Source organism: Xenopus laevis, chromosome 8S (genome assembly GCF_017654675.1).
Source record: "Xenopus laevis strain J_2021 chromosome 8S, Xenopus_laevis_v10.1, whole genome shotgun sequence".
Classification (NCBI taxonomy): domain Eukaryota; kingdom Metazoa; phylum Chordata; class Amphibia; order Anura; family Pipidae; genus Xenopus; species Xenopus laevis.
In genome coordinates, this window is record NC_054386.1 from 41,434,119 (window position 1) to 41,453,718 (window position 19,600).

General features: G+C 41.1%; 2 protein-coding genes across 9 annotated transcripts in view; one reads left to right on the forward strand and one right to left on the reverse strand.

The window, feature by feature from the left end:
- psmb7.S (proteasome (prosome, macropain) subunit, beta type, 7 S homeolog) overlaps nucleotides 1–11,165 on the forward strand; it is a 36,089-nt gene extending 24,924 nt beyond the window's left edge. The window contains exons 7-8 of the mRNA NM_001094066.1: nucleotides 9,692–9,843; nucleotides 10,946–11,165. Coding sequence (NP_001087535.1) covers nucleotides 9,692–9,843; nucleotides 10,946–11,057 — 264 coding nt within the window. The 3' untranslated portion in view covers nucleotides 11,058–11,165. The remainder of the gene's footprint in view (nucleotides 1–9,691; nucleotides 9,844–10,945) is intronic.
- A 1,536-nt stretch (nucleotides 11,166–12,701) lies between these two features.
- Nucleotides 12,702–19,600, reverse strand: part of nek6.S (NIMA-related kinase 6 S homeolog) — a 168,504-nt gene continuing 161,605 nt past the window's right edge. For all 8 annotated transcript variants that reach the window (XM_018231876.2, XM_041574114.1, XM_041574113.1 and 5 more), the window contains one exon: nucleotides 12,702–13,833. In XM_018231876.2, the coding sequence (XP_018087365.1) occupies nucleotides 13,723–13,833 (111 nt within the window). In that variant the 3' untranslated portion in view covers nucleotides 12,702–13,722. The remainder of the gene's footprint in view (nucleotides 13,834–19,600) is intronic.

The following is a 19,600-nucleotide window of genomic DNA, read 5'->3' on the forward strand; positions in this document are numbered from 1 at the left end:
GCACTTCTTTGAGGTCATCATAGTCTGAGAAGGTGTGCTCAGAAATAAAAAAGGGGCAGAGCATCACTCTAGCAAGAAAATGATTGAAAGATCTGGCGTTCAACTGGTTGCAATAAAGAAATTAAATAAATCTGAATGCATAGAGAAAGGCATATTATTCTGGGGGGTGTTTAGAGTAATTATGTGATTTCAAAATAGAAGGCTTACTTGTCCATTAAGGGAACGACCACTTTAATAATTAGTCAAATATTAGCTTTATATAACAGTACTAGGATATGCCTTATTTGATATGTTTCTAACTCTGAATTGGAAGTGGCTGCCATAGGAAATTGGCATTTGGATTACCATGACTCATCTGATTTTTTAATAAAGATTACTAACAATAGTAGCTCAAACAAACAAACACTCTAGAGAACATATTTATTGTGTGAGGTGTTTAAATGGGAATGCAATACAAACACCTTTTAATATCAACCTGTCTATGTATTTGGGTTTATTATGTTCCCACTGGGTTATCTTGAACCAGTCTAATACTTTGGGGATTGATGTGTCTTGCTGTTCTCTTGTAGCCAGAGGGTAAGCCAAATAATCTTTAAGAAATGATAGTTGATCGCTAATGAATAGCACAGAGGCGCATTTTTTATCTGGCAGTAAGAAGGGTAGTGGTAGCAGTGACATTGTGCACCTGCCTTACTGAAAGCCTGGTTTCTATCAACAACTTAAATTAGCAGTTGTATAAGCAGTTGCTACTGCTCGGCTTCTCATCATGCAGACAAGCTGTCACGCATACTATTTGCAATCAATACGGTTCAATACTTGAATTCATCCTCCTGAAAAGGTTGCATTGGGACGGCTACTAATGGTTAGGAGCAGCAGAAGCTTTGCACTGGGAGACGTGTCCTGGATGCAGTTTTTGGGCTATTTACATTTTACAGTGCAACAGGGCTGTGCATCAATGAGCCTCTTGTATAAGTCATTGGGTGCACTGCTGGTTGCAGTCTGTTAAGATTTGTGTCTGCATCGACAGCCAGATGGGGAAACCCAGAGCCATGGGAGCTTGCAGATTGAGCCGTATGAAATATGTGGATGAGTACAATTCAAACGTGGTTATGCAATTATTTTTTTAGCCTTTCAGACATAGCAATTGTTGTCAAGTATATTTGCAGCAGCTCAGAAGGTAATTTCCTTATGCAGGAGGCTTCTCTCTGAATAGTCTACATCCCTACATGCTCACACGGTGAGACAGGACAAAGCAGCTTCCCTCAGATTAATTTGGTATATCCATTATTGACCCTGAACTCTGTCAGATATACTGGAAACCAGTGGTGGCTCCATGTTTCCTAATGGTACTATTGGATCATTGACCATATTGACATTACCCAATATCAAAGTGATGGGGCCTCTAGAAATAGTTGGAGGGAGGTGATACTTTCTTGCCTAGCCCAGCACAGTGGACTGATCAGCAGGCTATGCATGGAGACTTTTGAAAGGAGATCTAACCCCAATGCCAGTACTCTTGCAGCAGTCTGTACAGCAGCTGTCAGAGAAAAGGAAGCTTTTAAATGTTTATTAAGGTAAACAATTACATCCTTTCCTGGAAAAGATTTTACCAAGAAAGATTGCTCGTTTCAACACGTGTAGAGCAATAGAATTCTACCTGTATCTGGTGATTGAGCACTAACAATGGCTAATGTTCAGGTGCCTTCAAAGGTTCCCGATCCAAATTTTCCGGCCAGCCCGATTGACAAGCCGACCAATATCCAAGTATTCTGCTGATATCAGTGGACTCGTCTCCCACCATACAGGCACGAATATCATACGAAAATAAGTTTCATACGATATTATGGGTGCGTCTATGGCCACCTTTATTTTCTGAAATGACCTTTTAATTTTTTTTTTTTTTTTTTTTTAATTTTCTAGCTCTTGCATCCCCTTTAACAAATATGGCTGGTCAAATCTGACCTTCAAAATGTGTTGGCTTTGGCTTCACATCTTGCATTGTAACCACTGTGCTTGTAAGGGGAGATACCAGCGGGTGCTTGGTATGTATTTAAGGTGCGCTTTCTCTTTGCTACATTTTAGGGCATTTGGAACACACACCCAGGGAAATACCATAGTTTATATGGGAGATACATGGTAAATGCAGTAAAATTATTGTAACTAATGCACATGGACAATGCAAGGTGTGTTCAGATCCATTGAGAGAGCAGTGTTGTTGGGTTTATATGGGGATAGGAGGTCTAGGAGCATCGTACAGTATGAGCCTCCCATGGGACATACTTTCCATGTCCAATCAAACAGGCTCAGCTTAAACACATAGAAAGCATTAGTAAGCAATTGTGCGCATAGACTAATGGTTGTCTTTATATAAACACTTATTAGCATTGAGCTCGGAAATCATTTAAGGCCAATGCAATTATAAGAAAAGGAGTGAACTCTGCTAATTAGCTTTTTTCAAGTGATTACTTTCCCCTCGGTTTATCTCTTGGATACCACTCGGATGCCTTCTTCTGGCCTCAACGTTAAAGGCAACTGACAGACCATACCACAAAACGCAAGCCTGCGTGCCCGACATTTCTGTCACAAATCAGCCTGGGCTCCAACATTAATATGGATTGCCTTAATTAAAAGCTGCTTTGTTGACATTCTTGCAAATGATTGAGGCTAATAAAAGCGCGGCGAATATGATTCATGTATGTTTTGATGTGTTCAGAAAGAAATGTGGGTAGAATGGAAGCCTTCCTTGCTGAGCAAACCAAATACCAAGTAACTCCGTAGTCATTTGCTGGCCTCCATGGACGGCAGCTCAGTCCCTTTGCAAACAGATGTCAGCTGATTTGCATTTAGTTGTTATGCAGAGGGTGACCAAGGATGCACGTTGTTGCCGCCACAGCACGCAGAAGAATTAACCCCCTTGAAGATTATGGTTCATTAAAACGGAGAGAAGATTAATATTTCCCCTGTCAAGATCAATACGGCTTCTCCTGCACTAATTGTCAGCAAAGTGTGCGGAAGCTAGTGAAGGATGGCAGCGTGTGCGGGACTAGATCACAAGGACAGTATTCAAAGGAAGCATGTCCTGCACCCTCTGGTATCCACTTGCAAATTAGCAGCTGGATTCTAATTAAAAAAGCCTAATGAAAGGAGCATTTGAATACTGCAGAAGAATAAAAAAAAGATAATTCTCTCTTCCCTGTGCTTAGTTATGCTGTATGCCGTGGCTCTCTTGCCTTTACATATGTGTTATTAGCATCTTAGCAGGTTCTGCAGCATCCAAGAGAAACCACAAGGCTCACATTTGGACTTGGGCTGCATTAAATTTCAGCTAGTGCTGCTGGCTCTGAATCAGATCAGTTTAGATTTCTAGTCTTTGGGCCCGAACAGTTTAGCTCAGATGTCTTAATAGAACCAAGAGAGCACTTCCTTCTGCCAATCCGCTGGGCAAACAATGAATATTTGATATTGCTTGCGTTATAAATATTTAGCAAGTTCTGCCTGTCTGGTGGCTCAAATACTGCCGGCCAGGTTCCATGTTGCCAAGGTTTGGCAATGTATATGTTGACGAAAAAGATGATTCTATTTTTTTTTTTGTTTGTTGCCAACATGACAGGGCATCTTCTGGAACATGTCCACTGATTTCTGCCCCTCTTTATCCCCCATCTCCGTCTCTCTCTCTCTCTCTCTCTCTCTCGCCTGCCTTGTATTTGGAACGGAGAGCTGCCAAACACAGAGGGGAGGAAATGCGGGGTGGCAGCTGCTGTGCCCTACAGTAACATTGCAGTACTTTGAAGATGTTTCAACTTAAAGGAGCTAAGGGGCTTCTGGGTTAGCCAATTTGTGCAGGTCGCAGGAGCTCTGGCTTTATGCCTCTTGAAGATGAGCTGCTTAAGCCCCTGCACTGCCTCGGGCATGCTCACACCATGTCTCTCCTTTTTATATATATATATATATATATATATATATATTATAATATATATATATATATATATATATATATATATATATATATATATATATATATATATATATATAAAATACAAAAAATGGAATATATATATATTTTCTCCCCAAAGCTTCGGCACATCTCGTATGTATGTAGCACATAGTTTGTCAATGCCAACTGTGACAAGGCTTCCTCCAGATAGGCCCAGCCCAGCAGCCTTCACTGAAATGATAGATGGCAACGAGCACAAGTGCCACTTTCCCAGACTGATTTATGGAGTCATATTTCCCCGAGAAGCGAGTGCCGGGCCTCTGGAGGAACACTTATAGATTGCCAAAGACCGGAGCTGCTTCACTTCTGATGGCTCCGTAGTCGTTTAAAAGCTGTGATGCTGCGCAGCTGACATCCGCTGCCGAGCTGGATTCATTTGTCTTGTGGGCAGCTATAGATCTAACCCCGGCAAAGTCTCTCAGGCCGGCCTGCGCTCTGATTTACATGCTCACATCGACTCGCTCTTTTTTGGCTTTCTTTAGAAATTGTCACCAGAGGGCTCGCTGCCTTTCCTTTAACTGGTGTAACCATTTCATCCCCAGAACCTGGTTCAGTGTACCTTCTCTCTCTTTTATACATTTATTTATTTTGGCCCTAGCACGCTGTTTGGCATAAATGAATGGTTAATGTCCACACCACTAACCTGAATTCACGTCCTTTTTAATAAGAAAGATAAAGTGCTGATTAATTCAGTATAGAACTCAATTACAAAGTGAGTGCCTCTCTGTAGGGATCCACCACCCTGCAGACAACAGATGCTGAATTTATACTACAGCCTCTTCCTCTCGTCTATGAAATATTAACGTGTTTATTGCACGTGTGCGGTGCAATCATTGAATAGGATCCCTGCCTCTGTGTGGCATGTGGCATTCTCTGGGCTTACGTGCTGGTATAGCCATGGGGTGTACCCATTAAATGGGAATGCTTGTCTCTCACCATCTACAGCAGCATTGGCAGACCTGTGGCTCTTCAAATAAAATGAAACTACAACTCCCAACATCCGGAAAAGCTACAGGAAGATTGCTGGGAGTTAGTTATGGATCTGTTTGGCTGGAGGTTTCCTTATAGCTATATGTGGGCTTGTGTTTGAGTGGAATGTCCCTTCTACCTTGGTTATTGCAGTGCTGTTTGTGAAATAAAGAATCTGTGATTGTAATGCGACTGTAAAACCTAACGAGAATGAGCAGGACAGCGCTGACAGCAGATCATTATACAGATAAATATATCCCTATTTCTGTGTCATTCTTAGCAGTCCCTCTGCTGCTTACCTTAAACTAAATACCCTTGATGCATTGCAGCTGTCTGAATTATATAACCTAAGAAATCTAACCCCGCATTTTCCCAGCCTTGTTGCATGTTAAAAGATGTCAACTTAAAAGACAGTATTGTATGTAGGAACCCACTAAAATATTGCTCCCTTTCCTGCTTGCAATCAACTGAGAGCAGCAATATGCTGGAACTTCTCTCGCATGGACCTGGCAGCCATCTTGGATTTGGTCCTTCACAATGAGAACATGAGAAGAGGTAATTGCATGGGCAAGGGGGTGGCATAGTCAGTCGCCATAAGCCTAATTGTGTCTAACTATGATCCGAATCACTCTTTGATCTTCTCTTGACTCTCCTTTTGGGCACTGGAGACCAAAACAGCACTGTATATTATAGATGCGGCATAACATAACACATAACACACAGGCTATTGTTAATGCAAAATCCTCAAAATAGCCCCTCATCCTTATACATCTGTATGGCGATTGTCATCCTGGCTGCCATACTTAAGAGCAGCTGTGGCCAGGCGAGAGTGCACCCATAAGGTCCTTACCATACAGAGGCAGCTCCAGAAGAGTAGACAGAAGAGGCACATGCCTAGGGAGCAATGGTGGCAGGGTGCGAGAAACCTAGACATATGTACCTCTTCTGCTTAGTTCTACCACTATTTACAGCCCTGTAAATAATTGTTGGTTGGTTGCATCAGTCAGAAGGATCTGTCTTTTACCTACTATCAGAGTACAAGGGGAAAATGGTACAAGCAATGGGCAACAGAAATACAGTAACCAGTTGAAAAAGAGAAAGGGTAAGGTGGTGGAAGGGTTGTGTTTGAGGGGAGGGGGTGGCACTGAGCAAATTAGTATTGCCCCAGGCTCAAATACTATTTGACTTGCTCTGGAAATGGGGCATTTTTAGTTGGTGTCTGCTACCTAAAATGCCCAGAATTGTCCTATGTGCCATTGCCCTTAAAGGAGAAGGAAAGCTCCAAGACAGTTTATTGCCAACAGATTAGCCACAAAAGTGTGAGCTAAAACGCTACATTCTGCAGAATGCTTTACCATACCGGAGTAAACCGCTCTAGACACTGTCTCTGTTTAGAATAGAAGCTGCAATATAAGCTTGGTGTGACATCACTTCCAACCTGAGTCTCTCCCTGCTCACTTACAGCTCTGAGCTCAGATTACAGCAGGGATGGGAGGAGTGAGGGGGAGAGGAGCAAACTGAACATGCTCAAGCCCTGCCCTGGAGGTTTATGCTGAAAACAGGAAGTCTGATACAGAAGCCCATGTATACACAATAAAAGGAACGAAATGCTGTGTTTCTTTTGACAGAGGACTCAGAGCAGCATTACTTTGAGGGTTTACTGGTGTATTTATATAGACCTTTCTGATAAAGCTTACTTAATTTTAGCCTTTCCTTCTCCTTTAATATTTATTGGTTTTAAAGGGGAAGACAATACCTTGTTGGCTGTTTGGATGCTGCTGCCTGCCATTTCTTGCTGCATGTATAAACATCTGAAGGAATACTTTTGCTTATCCTAATTCAGGTCATTACAGAGTAGTCTGCTGTGTATTTGGCAAGGCTCATACATGCAACATATCAAGAAAAGCCCTGGTGTATAACAATCCGTATGATAGTATCCAAAAAAGCCAGTGTGAAATGAATCATAGCCCCTTTGTATTGTAAGTGTTGTAGACTTGCATCCCCCTGTGTAAACTTAATTGTTAGATAGAATGCAAGCTGATGCACAGCTGAAAGTGGTCATTTGGCAAACAGGAGCCATTTATTATCCGCCCGACAGAGAGCGAGTGACAAGCACAGGGCTCTCTTATAATTATAAAGTCTTCAGGCAGCTAAAAGCAGCTTGATTTTCTTATTGCACTAAGCCGACTTAAGACTTGGCTTTTTAGGGGCTGAAATATTAATCCATTAAAATGTGTGCAGACTGCTAGGGAATCAAGGGGGTGTGCTATTATCAACCGGGGAGCAAATTGCAAAATCCTCTTTTTATTAAATCTGATTAAACAGCTCCCAATAAGGCTGAAATCTATCTAGTTCCTACATATCCTGTTATTCTAAATTGTGGATGCTGAACAAAAACAATGGCATCTCCCTTTCTGCAGGCGATTGACAAAAGCCCCTTGCAAGTAATGCATCAGCGCCAAATAAAATTGCTGCTCTCCCGACAGCAGACTTAAAGCTAAGATTTAATGCCGCCCCCCCTGCCCACCATCAAGCAGGCCTCGACAGTTTAAAGCTCATTCTCTAAATCTCTGCAGACTTTATGGCCAGCTGAGGGCCCATATAAAGTTTAATGGCATTACAGCACATAAATCATCTTTTAAAGATGCGGCTAGCAGCTCGGATATTAAATGCAGACAATTGTGCATGTTATAAATAATTTATCAAACGCCGTTTCAGATTGCCCATCCAGGCTGACTTGTTTATTCTCGCCCTTCCCAGCGTATTCCTAAGACATTTCTAGAGAGCCATTACTGGTCAGTTTAATGAACTCTGGGGCTCTTTTGGCCACCGTGCTCCTCGTGCTGCAGCTGCGGTGACCGATCTGGACCCCTCTCCTGCCTTTTCCAAGTGCCGGCTATTTGTCATCTGCTGGTAAATGGCTGTGCACATTGGAGCCAAGGGACACATTGTGTGATACAGTGATAGAAGCAAACAGATATCTATATAAAGGGCTGCTTGTCACGGCTGACTCGTCTTACCGTACATCACTCTTATTGTAATCTCATTTAAGAAGCAGTGCCGGCCCAAGGGTAACATATTCCCAGGTACTTTGGACTTTGCAGCTGTAAACTACTCACAGGCCCAGTTATTGGCTCCAAAACTTTTTTCCCCCTTTAATTACACACGCAGTGCCTGCCAGCAGAATGCAAGTAATGGCTTTGTGCTGGGAAATGATTATGGTACTGATATCTGAGAGGCTATATATAAAGTATATGCATGTGGAATCGTGTGGCAGCAGCTATGAATCCCTACTGGAAAACGCATCGCCATAATCCTTATTTAGCTAATTGAGTATTCATGTCCTATGCCAGGCTGGTTTAAATATAAAAAGGTTAGGCAGACAGATAAAGACAAGTTTAATCAAAGAAAATAAGGCATTTGTTGGCGAACCAAAATGGCTGTGATCATTTCACAATTGTAACTTCTTAGAGGACTACTAAAGCCATGCAATGTGTTTAGGAAAGCATACAGCAAATCCACTATTTGGCTCAATACCAAACGGTTTTACTCCCTTCTTTGTGTGACAGATTCGGTTCAGCCAGGCACGAGGATTCGGCCAAATCCTGCAGAAAAAGGCTGAATACCATACAGAATCCTGGATTCAGTGCATCCCTACTGCGAACACAAAACTGCTTGCCCCAGTCCTATGTGAATATAATAGCAAGAATGTCCCTGTACTTCAGCTTGGCATGGATTGTGGGCCTCTTGTATATTTACACGGGGGAGTTATTTATAAACACTGGACAAAGTTGCACCTGGGCAGTACCCCATAGCAACCAATCAGTGATTAGCTTTTATCAGCTGCAGGCTTGAAAGCAATCATCTGATTGGATGCCATGTGTTACTGCCTATGAGCAAATTTGCCCAGTGTTTATAAATGAGCCCCAGGGTATCTAATCTAGTACTGCTCATTTTTCAGTGTTGAGGGCTACATAATAAAAACATGATGCAAAAGGTGTTGTCCTTGTATGGGCTGATGGGTCATTGACAATTGGATGGACAGATATAGGTCGAGGCCCTCAACTTGAATTCCTTGTCTAGGCCTTCTTGAGTCCTCACCATGGAGCAGGCTCTACAGGGATACAGAACGTGCCTTGTTAGTTTGCTTTGTGCCATTGTCGACTTGTGACACTTACATGGAGTTGGTTGGGGGGGGGGGTAGCAGGATAAAGTAATACCCATGCAATCATTATGTTGAGGGGTCAAGCAGAAGAAGATACCATGCTCCTGTATAATAGTATCCGGTTATTGCCCATGTGATTTCAGCAGATTTTATCACTGTAAAGAAAATGGCAGAAGACGTGGTTTTCTATTTTGGCTCGGGACATATTCCAAAATGAATATTGTGTCATTGCCCTAAATGTAACTTCTTTATGCACTTGTTGCAAATTAGGTTTGAGTACTCCTTGTATTTTATTAGAACAATATGTCTGTGGAAAAAGGTCGAATCAACTGGACTTTTTTTTGAAGACGTTTCACCAGTCATCCAACTGGTTTTCTCTATTCAGCCAGTTGGATGACTGGTGAAACGTCTTCAAGAAAAACACAAGTCCAGTTGATTTGACTTCTTTCTACAGACATACCACGACCTGAATGAATGAGAATCTTCACAAACATGAGAACAATGTATTCCCTTTCTAATGTCTCATTATCAAGGCCAACATCCTTTTTGTTTTGTAATTACAGGAAGAAGAAGCCAAGCAGCTGGTACGCAATGCCATCGCCGCTGGTATCTTTAATGACCTGGGTTCCGGCAGCAACATTGATTTATGCGTGATAACAAAAAATAAGGTGGATTATATCCGTCCCCATGATGTGGCCAATAAGAAGGGAGTGAGGTAAGGGAAGCGATTTCAGGTTCAGTGAATGGTCCTCTGCTCCCATCACTTTCTGGGAGATTTTCATCTGCGTCTTCAATTTAATTAATAAAGTACAGTGTCGTTCAAGCCAGGGTCTTGTAGTTCCTATGGCCAGAAATGTGTTATGCCTTGTAGTGTGTCCCAGAAACTTTAATGTGTGCATAGGAGGTAAAGGTAAAATGGCCATTGCTTGGATTAACCTCCTTTCATTAAAGGAACAGAAACACAAAAAAATAAAGTATTTTAAACTAATGAAAATACAATATAATGTACTGTTTTGCTGCTCTGGCACAATTGGTGTGTTTGCTTCAGGTACTCTACTATAGTTTATATAAACAAGCTGCTGTGTAGCCATGGGGGCAGCCATTCAAAGCCCAAAAAGGAGAAAAGACACAGGATACACAGCAGATAACCAATAAGCTCTGTAGTATACGATGGGATTCTTCAGAACTTCTCTACTGTGTATCCTGTGCTTGAATGGCTGCCCCCATGGTTACACAGTAACTTGTTTATATAATTTATAGTTGTTTCAAAAGCAAACACACTCGTTTTACAAGAGCATAGCAACAGTACATTACATTGCTAATCCTTTAAAACCATTTCTTTTTTGGTGTTACTGTTCCTTTAAGAATCCTTATTGCAAATTTTAAATTTATTACATCTGAGACAAAGGGTATTTGGAGTGTGGAGTACTGTAGCGTTCATCAGCTCTACTCATACTATAGGTATTGGATCTGTTATCCAGAAACCCTTTATCGAGATAGCTCCGAATTATAGAAAGGTAATTTCCCATAGACTCCATTTTATGCAAATAATCCACATTTTTATCTCGAGCATTGTGGATAACAGGTCTCATACTTGTATTAGAGAAAGCATGCAAGTCTTCTAGCCATCTCAGATTACTAATTCTTCATTGCAGGTATGGACATTATGTAAAGTATCTGCCATATACAGGGCTGGCAGGTCCTATGTGAGGACCATTTCCCCAGGGCAGACAGATACAGTTGCAGGGCCACCGCATAAGACAACTGGTGTAGAATGAGATATCTCTGCTAATCAAATGTGTCTGATCTTTTAATAGGACAGGAAATTATAAGTACAAGAAAGGAACCACAGGGATTCTGTCAGAGAAGATTACCCACTTCAACTTGGATGTGATGGAAGAATCCGTGCAAACTATGGACATTTCCTAAGTATCTTTTGTAACTCTATTGGCTTCTTTTAGCACTCTGTGTTCACATTATCTTGTTAAGCATTTTCTGCTTTATCTTATGATCCATTAAAAAAAGAAAGAACTTGGACATGATGACTCCTGTGTTACGTCAGTATCTCCACAACCCCAACACTAATAATAATTCCACAAAACCTTCATCTTAATCAGAGGGGTGTTAGTTCTGAAATAACTGGAGGGCAGGAACATTACCAGAGCCTGTGTAATTTAGCCATATTTCACCTATACATGAGTACAGGGTCCAGCTTCATATAAGAACTGAAATGGCATGCACTAATCTGTAATAATAATAATCCCTACAAATTATGAATAGATGCAAGACTTTGGACTCCATACCAATCACATGCTGTGTCATTGCAGAGCCTGCCAGCCTTCCCAATAAATATCTGTTAATCCACTATTTGGGATTGGGCCGAATCCTTCGGCCGAATACAGAATCCGCATCCTATTTTGCATATGCAAATTAAAAATGGGGGGAACATTTTTTTACTACCTTGTTTTGTGATTTAAAATCACAGGATTTCCCTTCCCGACCCTAATTTGTATATGCAAATTAGGATTTGGTTCGGCCAGGCACAAGGATTCAGCTGAATCCGAATCCTGCTTTAAAAGGCTGAATCCCGAACCGAATCCTGGACTCAATGCATCCCTAGTTAAATTTATTGTTAACTAAGTAAAAATATTATTGAAGCCTCTTCTGGTAGCAGAGTGACCCCTAAATTGAAAGCAGGGAAGAGGCCTGAAGAAGGTAAATTATTTAAAAATGATAAGTCAATTGAAAGTGGAAGTGGACTTCTGTAACATAGTAAAAGTTAAACCTCTCTAAACTAAAGGTAAACTAACCCTTTAAAGGAGAATTCAACCCATTTGTAAAAAACAGAGTACCCCCCACCCCAGGTAGACCTCTCCCAGGCTAACTGCCCCCCCCGGGGGTTATGCCCCATACTTTATACTTACCCCTTGGCGCAGATTCTGCCAGTTCCACGTATCCATCTTCCAGGTCATTGGTAAGCTGACTGCAAGATCGGTATTTCGGCACATGCGCAGTTGGAGCAGTTTGCTGGATTGTGACAACTGCGCGTGCCTCAGCTTACCAAGGACCTGGACTCCGCTGGCAGAATCTGCGCCACGGGGTAAGTATAAAGTATGGGGCATTTCCCCCAGGGGGGGGGCAGGCATAACTATAGAGTAAGCAGACCCTGTGGCTGCAGGGGGGCCCAGAAGGTAAAAGGTCCCCATGAGACCTTAATTCATATACAATTTTAATAAATATTGGTAAAACAAGTCAACAACTAGACATTTTGGTGGCCTGAAAAAATTATTTGCTGTGGGGCAGAGTAATATCGAGTTACTCCATTGGCCATGACGGTGGCGATCAAGTGCTATTATACTTACAACTGTCTGTAGTAAAATCTCCGCTTTTCTGTTGCTTTGAAAACACTGTGTGCAGATGAACTGACAGCTTGTCACTCGCTATAGAAACTGTCATTTGTGACATGTACATAGCTGTGTAAAACGTTGGCTCGCTGCAATAAAATTTTCTCTTCAAAGTGAAACTAAATGAGTGCAGAATCGGTTAAAACAAAAATCCTCCACAATGTTAGAATAAAATATGGAGAAATAGTTTATTGCAAAGATTTTTTTGTTTTGTTTTAAATCAACCACAAAGAACACCTTTATTTCTGAGACGGCTGCAGTAAAAACATACAAAGCAGATACTGTAACAATAAGTCTTAATATAATGCTAGAGCGACTTTCCAGTACTCCCCTTCTGCACGGGGAAACCGTTCTGCTTATCCTTCAAATTGCTGAACCATTCACATTTGCTATGTATTCACAGTTAGAATGAAAAGTATGATCTAGTCTGAATCATCCACGCTGCACTGCCTTTCAGAGGTTAACACTGCATTTGTTTTATTTAAATAATATATTGCAGTTAGAATTGATTATTAAAGTTTTTTTTTCTTCTGCCTTCCAGCTAGAAGCAAGTAGCTCCTAAAAACAGACACTGCTATTGTGACATCGCCACAGTACGACAGTATTTCCTTAAGAACAAGAATCGCTGAGTCTAGTGAGGTGAGCACTGTTCTCTTCGGTGTTCATTTTCCCCTTTAAACAAAAAGCTCAACTTTTTTTTTTTCCTCTAACCATTGACAAACATGTCGGACAAATTTACAGCTTAAACATGTTAATTCGATGAATGGTTGTCAAGATGAGAGAGAGAGTAAAGCAGTTGCCCCAACAGAAGGGCTTTCCTTTATGCTATTATAGGACAATAAGGACATAACAAAGACAAGTTCACCAAAGGAATTATTTCAATATTCACATTAGAAATATATTTTGGATGCTGTAAGGCATCAGGATTCATTCAGCTCTAGTCTACATTACACACAGCTTGTTTGAGAATCTACAACTTGTAACATGACATCTATGATCAGTTTTATATGTGTTGCCTCCTGGAGTGTAGCCTGGCGCCTGGACTGCCAGCCTGGTTTACACATTACTAGGCTGCAGTTATGAAATGACTTTGGCTCTTCCTAGAGCTCCTGTGGCCTCTGCTTCTTGGAAGAGACATATTCAAGTAAGGCAGGGCTGCCTGGTCTTCATCAGTATCGATCCTTGAATCTTCATGTGCTGGAGGTCCACGCATGCATCTGTTTTGCTACCTGGTGAACGTAGCCAATGTCCGGCCTTTGGTCTGGGTCTGGGTAAATACACATGCCGACCAACTCTCGTAGCTGCAAGCAATGAAAACATGCAGTTGGTTAGTACGTTTAGATTAGAGAATTTACATGTCCGCACTCAGGACTCCTCCTTGGAAACAGGCACATTTCAACTCGTGTTGGCACCTCAACTTAGCTGGTCTCCGCTCCAGTCAGATTCATATTCCAGTCGGCAAAACAAAGGGCTGGAGAAGTGTCTTTCAAGCCACGAGTTGAAAAAAAATCAAATAACCTTTATTACTAAGCTTTTTATCCACCTCTGATGAAGTGCCAGAACGAGGCATGAAACGCGTCAGGTGACTGTATATGTCATAGTCCACGAAAAAAGTCTTTTTAAGGAAAGCTTGGTAATAAAGATTTTTAACTTGTGGCTTGAAAGACACTTTGTTAACCCTTTGTTTTGCCAGTTAGTGAGGAAACCCAGTTAAATTATAGTTACCATCCCACCTGTTACTGACTGATCGTTAAAGGGGTAGTGAACCCTACTGCACTGCTCAACCAAACTTTACTTGGTTGTTGCTGGACTACAAATCCTGGAATAATGTAATCTATTTGAAGGTTGAGGCATTCTGAGAGCTGTAGTCCAGTACAATCTGGATTGTGTATCCTTAAAGGGGACCCGTCACCCAAAAAAAAATATTCCAAATCCTATTTTATCATCTTAGTCAAGCAAAATGAACTTTACCTACACTGTATAAATTATTTGAATCTTGTTTCCTTCCATCTGGGAACTCCTAATTATAACAAGTAAGCAGGAGCCATTTTGTGGACACTGTTATTAAGACAAGCTTTGCATCATCTCAGAATCTTTTTTGTGCACCAGTACGGGGGACCTGATGTTCATTCCCATGCACTGATTACACAATTAAATGGTAAAGAGAACGGGGGAATGCGGGGAGAGCAGTGGCATCTAGGAAGTACTAAATGGAAAGCCAAAGGCATAGAGGAGGGGCAGGCAATATTTCATTGACAGATGAGAATTTTAAATTAGTTTATAACAGCTATGAATGCTTTAATTAAAAAAAAAAAAAAGAATTTGGATTTCATTTTTACTTTGAAAAGGACTTTTATTATCCAGCTTTTTATGTCTGGGTGACAGGTCCACTTTAAAGCAATATTGCACAATAAAACATTTCCCCAAATCTCCACAGCCAGTGTTTAAAAATGCAGAAACTCCTCCAATGAGAATCCCAGCTGATCTGTGTAAATCTGGCTCCATGTTCTCTGTTCCTGCAACTGGAGTTGGAAGTGTTAGGCTCAGTTTCCCAGCACTGAACAAGTCTGCCCTTTATGCCCATGATTCCTGTGTCATATAATGAAAGAAGATGCCATAGTAATCTCTATATGTAAGATTACAGGAAGATGCCCGACATAGTGCCGGGAATCGCCATTCTCATTGGTCAGTTCTCTTGAATTTATAATAGTTATTTAATCAGTAGATTTCTTAGCTGTGAAATATTTGCATCTATAATTCAGTTTTTCATCAACTTCTATAGAAAACTAGGGGGCGCTGTGAGACAGCAACTATAGGGTTTACAACCCCTTTAAATGTTGTTTATAGGTTGAGAGTGTGTTTGGGGAGGGCTGTCCTAGAATATGTGTGTCTGCTGGGGTGATTGGGGGGCCTTGGATGTCCCAGCAGAAGTGGTGAAAAGTCAACTCAGTTTGTGTATAAATAGGGTTTGAAATGACGATTATTTCTGCCACCATAAAGCTTAGGCCTTATTATACTGAGGGATCTCAGGCAGTCTATTGTTTGGGTTGTAAAATCTTCTCTTTAAAGCCACATTAGATTATGTTTTGGCTCATCACTATTTTACAGTTGCACATTAATAATTCCTCTTAGTCTTGTGCTCACAGTGCCAAAAGAGAAAATTAACATCACTATGTTTTTCTATACAAATATGAAGAAAAGTTCTTGTTAGAAACACCAATTTTTCTATATGACTGCCGGCACGCCGGGTGCTACTATTTTGGGATATGGGCATAGTTTGTCCTGATCACTAATTCATAGCAACTGCTATTCTTCACTGGTGTATCTTTTCTGTATGATTTACCTTTACTTCACAGTTATAGTCAGTTACATGCAAAAAAAGATTTTTATAAAGGGTGTCAGGCTGTACCTGAACCTATTTGGCTTTGGGAGAAAGTGGTGCTTATGTTTACAAGGGGCAGTGGCAAGCAAAGACTAAATTGTTAAAGGGGTGGTTCACCTTTAAGATGACTTATAGAATGGCCAATTCTGAGCAACATTTTTCACTTGGTCTTAATCTTTTGCCTCTTCTGACTCTTTCCAGCTTTCAAATGGGGGTCACTGATCCAATCTACAAAATGCTCAGCAAGATGTATTGTTATTTCTTCCTTTTATCACTCAATTGAGGCCTTCTCCTATTCTCAATTCCAGAATCAGATTGCTAGGGTAATTTGGACCCTAGCAACCAGATTGATGAAACTGCAAACTGAAGAGCTGCTGAATAGAAAGCTAAATAACTCAAAGCTCAAATAGTACCTGTACAAGAATACCCAAGATGTATGCTTAAGATGTATAAGAATATACTCGGTTATTCCTTGTGTCACATTAGGGATTTGCTTGCTTGAGTATATGGGTGCAATCAGTGGCGTAACTACCGCGGAAGCAGACCCCACAGCCGCGGGGGGCCTGGACGGGGCCTGTTTCCTCAGTAGTATACCCGCATACATCTCAACCGTTCCAGCGGGACAGTTCCGTTTTTTACAGCTCAACCCGCTGTCCCCAGGGCCGGATTACCCACTAGGTGCCCTAGGGCCCGCCTAGCTCTAGGGGCCCAGGCCTGGATAACAGGAAAAATTCACATATGCAGTGACGCCGCGGCGCGTGAACGTCGCAGCACGGACAGGGCCGGATTCAGTCTCCAGCAGAGAGAGAGAGAGAGACATCACACAGCTGAACGTCTCCCTGGTTGTAACCTCACCCACATTTCTCAATACTCTTCTGTGTTTGCACGGAGGGTCAGAACAGTCGGTGCCCAACCGTGCCCCGCAGTGTGCAGCTTCCAAGTGTTCAGAGCCAATTATGTGATTCAATGGTATTTGCTTTGTGGAAAATAAGCGGCACATGAAGATTTAAAAATCATGAATTTATTTATGTTAAGTAACTGTTTAGTTATGTCCCATAATGAAAGATACAAAACGATGAAAGCAATTTCACCTCCCCAAATATGAAACTCTTCCACACAAACCTAGTCACAGTCTTTGAAAAGAAGGTCGTATTGCTGGTGCAGCATTAACCAATCACAAGGCAGATTACGAATGAGGCTTGGAACTCATCCAGTGTGTGTAGAAAACTTTGGTCTCCTTCTTCTGCATGTGAGCACATAAATCAGGTAGGGGTCACCCCGATTGTATTAATATTTCTGATGCTGCTATGGAATATCATTTTTATTACGTGTTCTGTTTTTCTTGCAAAGCTTGCCAAAAATATATACAGTTAAAATACTGTAGACCCTATTTTGGAAAAACAGAAAGCAGCAAAGGACTTTGCACTTAGTGTAAAGGCAGCTGTGACATATATGTACAGGGCTTGACGTGACGTTTTTTTTTTTTTTTAATTGTTTTAGTATATTTTTGAAGAGTGGGATTGGGACTGTCTGACTAGCTCGTGAGGGGGGTGGAGGGGGCAGTCAGGCCAGGCTGGCAGGCTGTTCTGTAGCCATTTGAAAGTGATCTGGGGGTAAAATTGAAAAGGGTCTGTGCGGCTGCTGGGGCAGTGTGTGGGACTGTTGAACTGTTGCAGGGAGGGGGGCAGACAGAACTGAGAAAAAAAACTACAAAAAAAATGACAAGAAATCCAAAAACCTACAAAAAAATGATTTGGGGACAAAGTAATTTGTAAAGGGTCTCTGGGAGTGGGACTGTGCAAAACTGTAATAACTGAACAAAACACAGAAATATGTTCAAACTTTCATAACCTGCCAAATTGTGTAAAATGGCCACAAAAATGGGCGTTGTCCGACACTGCTTTAACCCCCTTTCCTTGCCTTAATGTTCAAAGTTGCAATTGTGCCATCTGATTCTCCAACTATTATATATGTGCAGAGGGGGCCCTGGCATCCGAAGTTACGCCACTGGGTGCAATGATCATCAGACAATGGGTAGAAAAGTGGAAGCGCAACACATTGTCCAGGGATGATCACACCCATGTAACCTTTACCAAAGGAAAGCAATTGGTTTTGCTTTCTCTGATTTTCCCACTGGTTAGCCTAAGAAGGGGCCCAGGGTAGTAGACTGCTTACAGGGAGCAAAACAGCTAAAGCCATTTGCACACTTACATTAAACATGGACTTCTAAGATCAAAGTGTTGATTTTTTTTCCCACAGCTGGACATTTTTAATGCAAATTGGTTTCCAGGGTTATGCACCATAGCAACCAGCCTCTGGCCTTAATAGTTCAGACTAGATACATCATTAAAAATAATAATCTAGCCTTGCAATCGGTGACTGTCACTGCCCCTAGCAACTGTATAGCATTTTGAGCTGAAACGGCAACTCGTTTCACTATGAATAACAAACTCATTTTCTATCTTAATTATATGAACCATTTTGTTTTTTTTGTTTTTTTTTTATTCTGCTGCAACGTTTGTCATTCACAGGTTTAAATAGGAAATATGGATATAATTTATAAATAAGGCCTTAATCTCTCCAGTACTTTTATTTCCTATAATATAACTCCTTTCCACCCAGGTTATTTGTCAGTCGATAATTTTCTGCACTAAAATAAATTTTCCGAAAAGCTGCTCTGATCACTTTTTCCTCCCCCTCAAGATCACCGACATTTTTATTATTTAATTGCCTGGCCGCGGATAGAAGCCCAGTAATAAGGAATTGATTATTTTGCAGCTAGAAGGGCAATTTTCAAGTTTTTACACTGGTTTGAAACAGTGGAAGCATTTCATATTTTCACATAATGAAGACGATCGGCGCACAAGGAAACAGAATAAGCAAAGGAGTAAAATGGCAGCTTTAGTCTGGATCCTTATTGGGTTACACAAGATCAAGGCTCCTGGGAATTATCGAGCTGATCAGTAAGACACCGAGCGTCAGCTCTCTGCTCCCAGGAGGATGTTCAGTGGGATGGGGTGGGACGACACAACAAGCAAACATGATCAATTGCAAGTATTTGTGGTGCACAGAAGTAGAGTAAAGAATTGGCAGATAATGTCTCCCCATCTCCCAAGAGTCTGTTGCAAAAGCAGGCTTGGCTGGGTAGCTGACACTGCCAGTCACTTGGTAATTGATTCGAATATTGATTCATCTTTTGACAGGCAAAACGAAAACCTAGACTGGCTCTAAGTCATTAATGGAACCAGCAAGGTCCAACACAAGGTTTATGTTACTATAAAAATGCTACTAAACTAACTGTACAGATGGCTGGCTTTTTTTTTGTTCTTTTCATCATTTTTATTAGGTTTTCTGAAGCACAGAAGAGATTCAATCTAACAGATCATGTTAACCACGATAAAATATCATGAAAGCATATGTCATGCAGCTTACAATGCGAAGGAAAATAACACATAAGTATAAGCACAATAACTTCATTGTACAAGGCTGATAATCAAATAAAGTAATAATAGATAAATCTTATCAACATAAAACGAAATCTCACATGGTGGAAATACAAAATCAAAAAGTTTTATAAAGATAAAGAGCCACTAAAGCGGCCCAAAAAGTAAAATAAATAAAACTGTAGCAGCTCCAAAATTTTTGATGTGTGCCTAGCATCCACTTGATTGAAAATAGAGACCAAT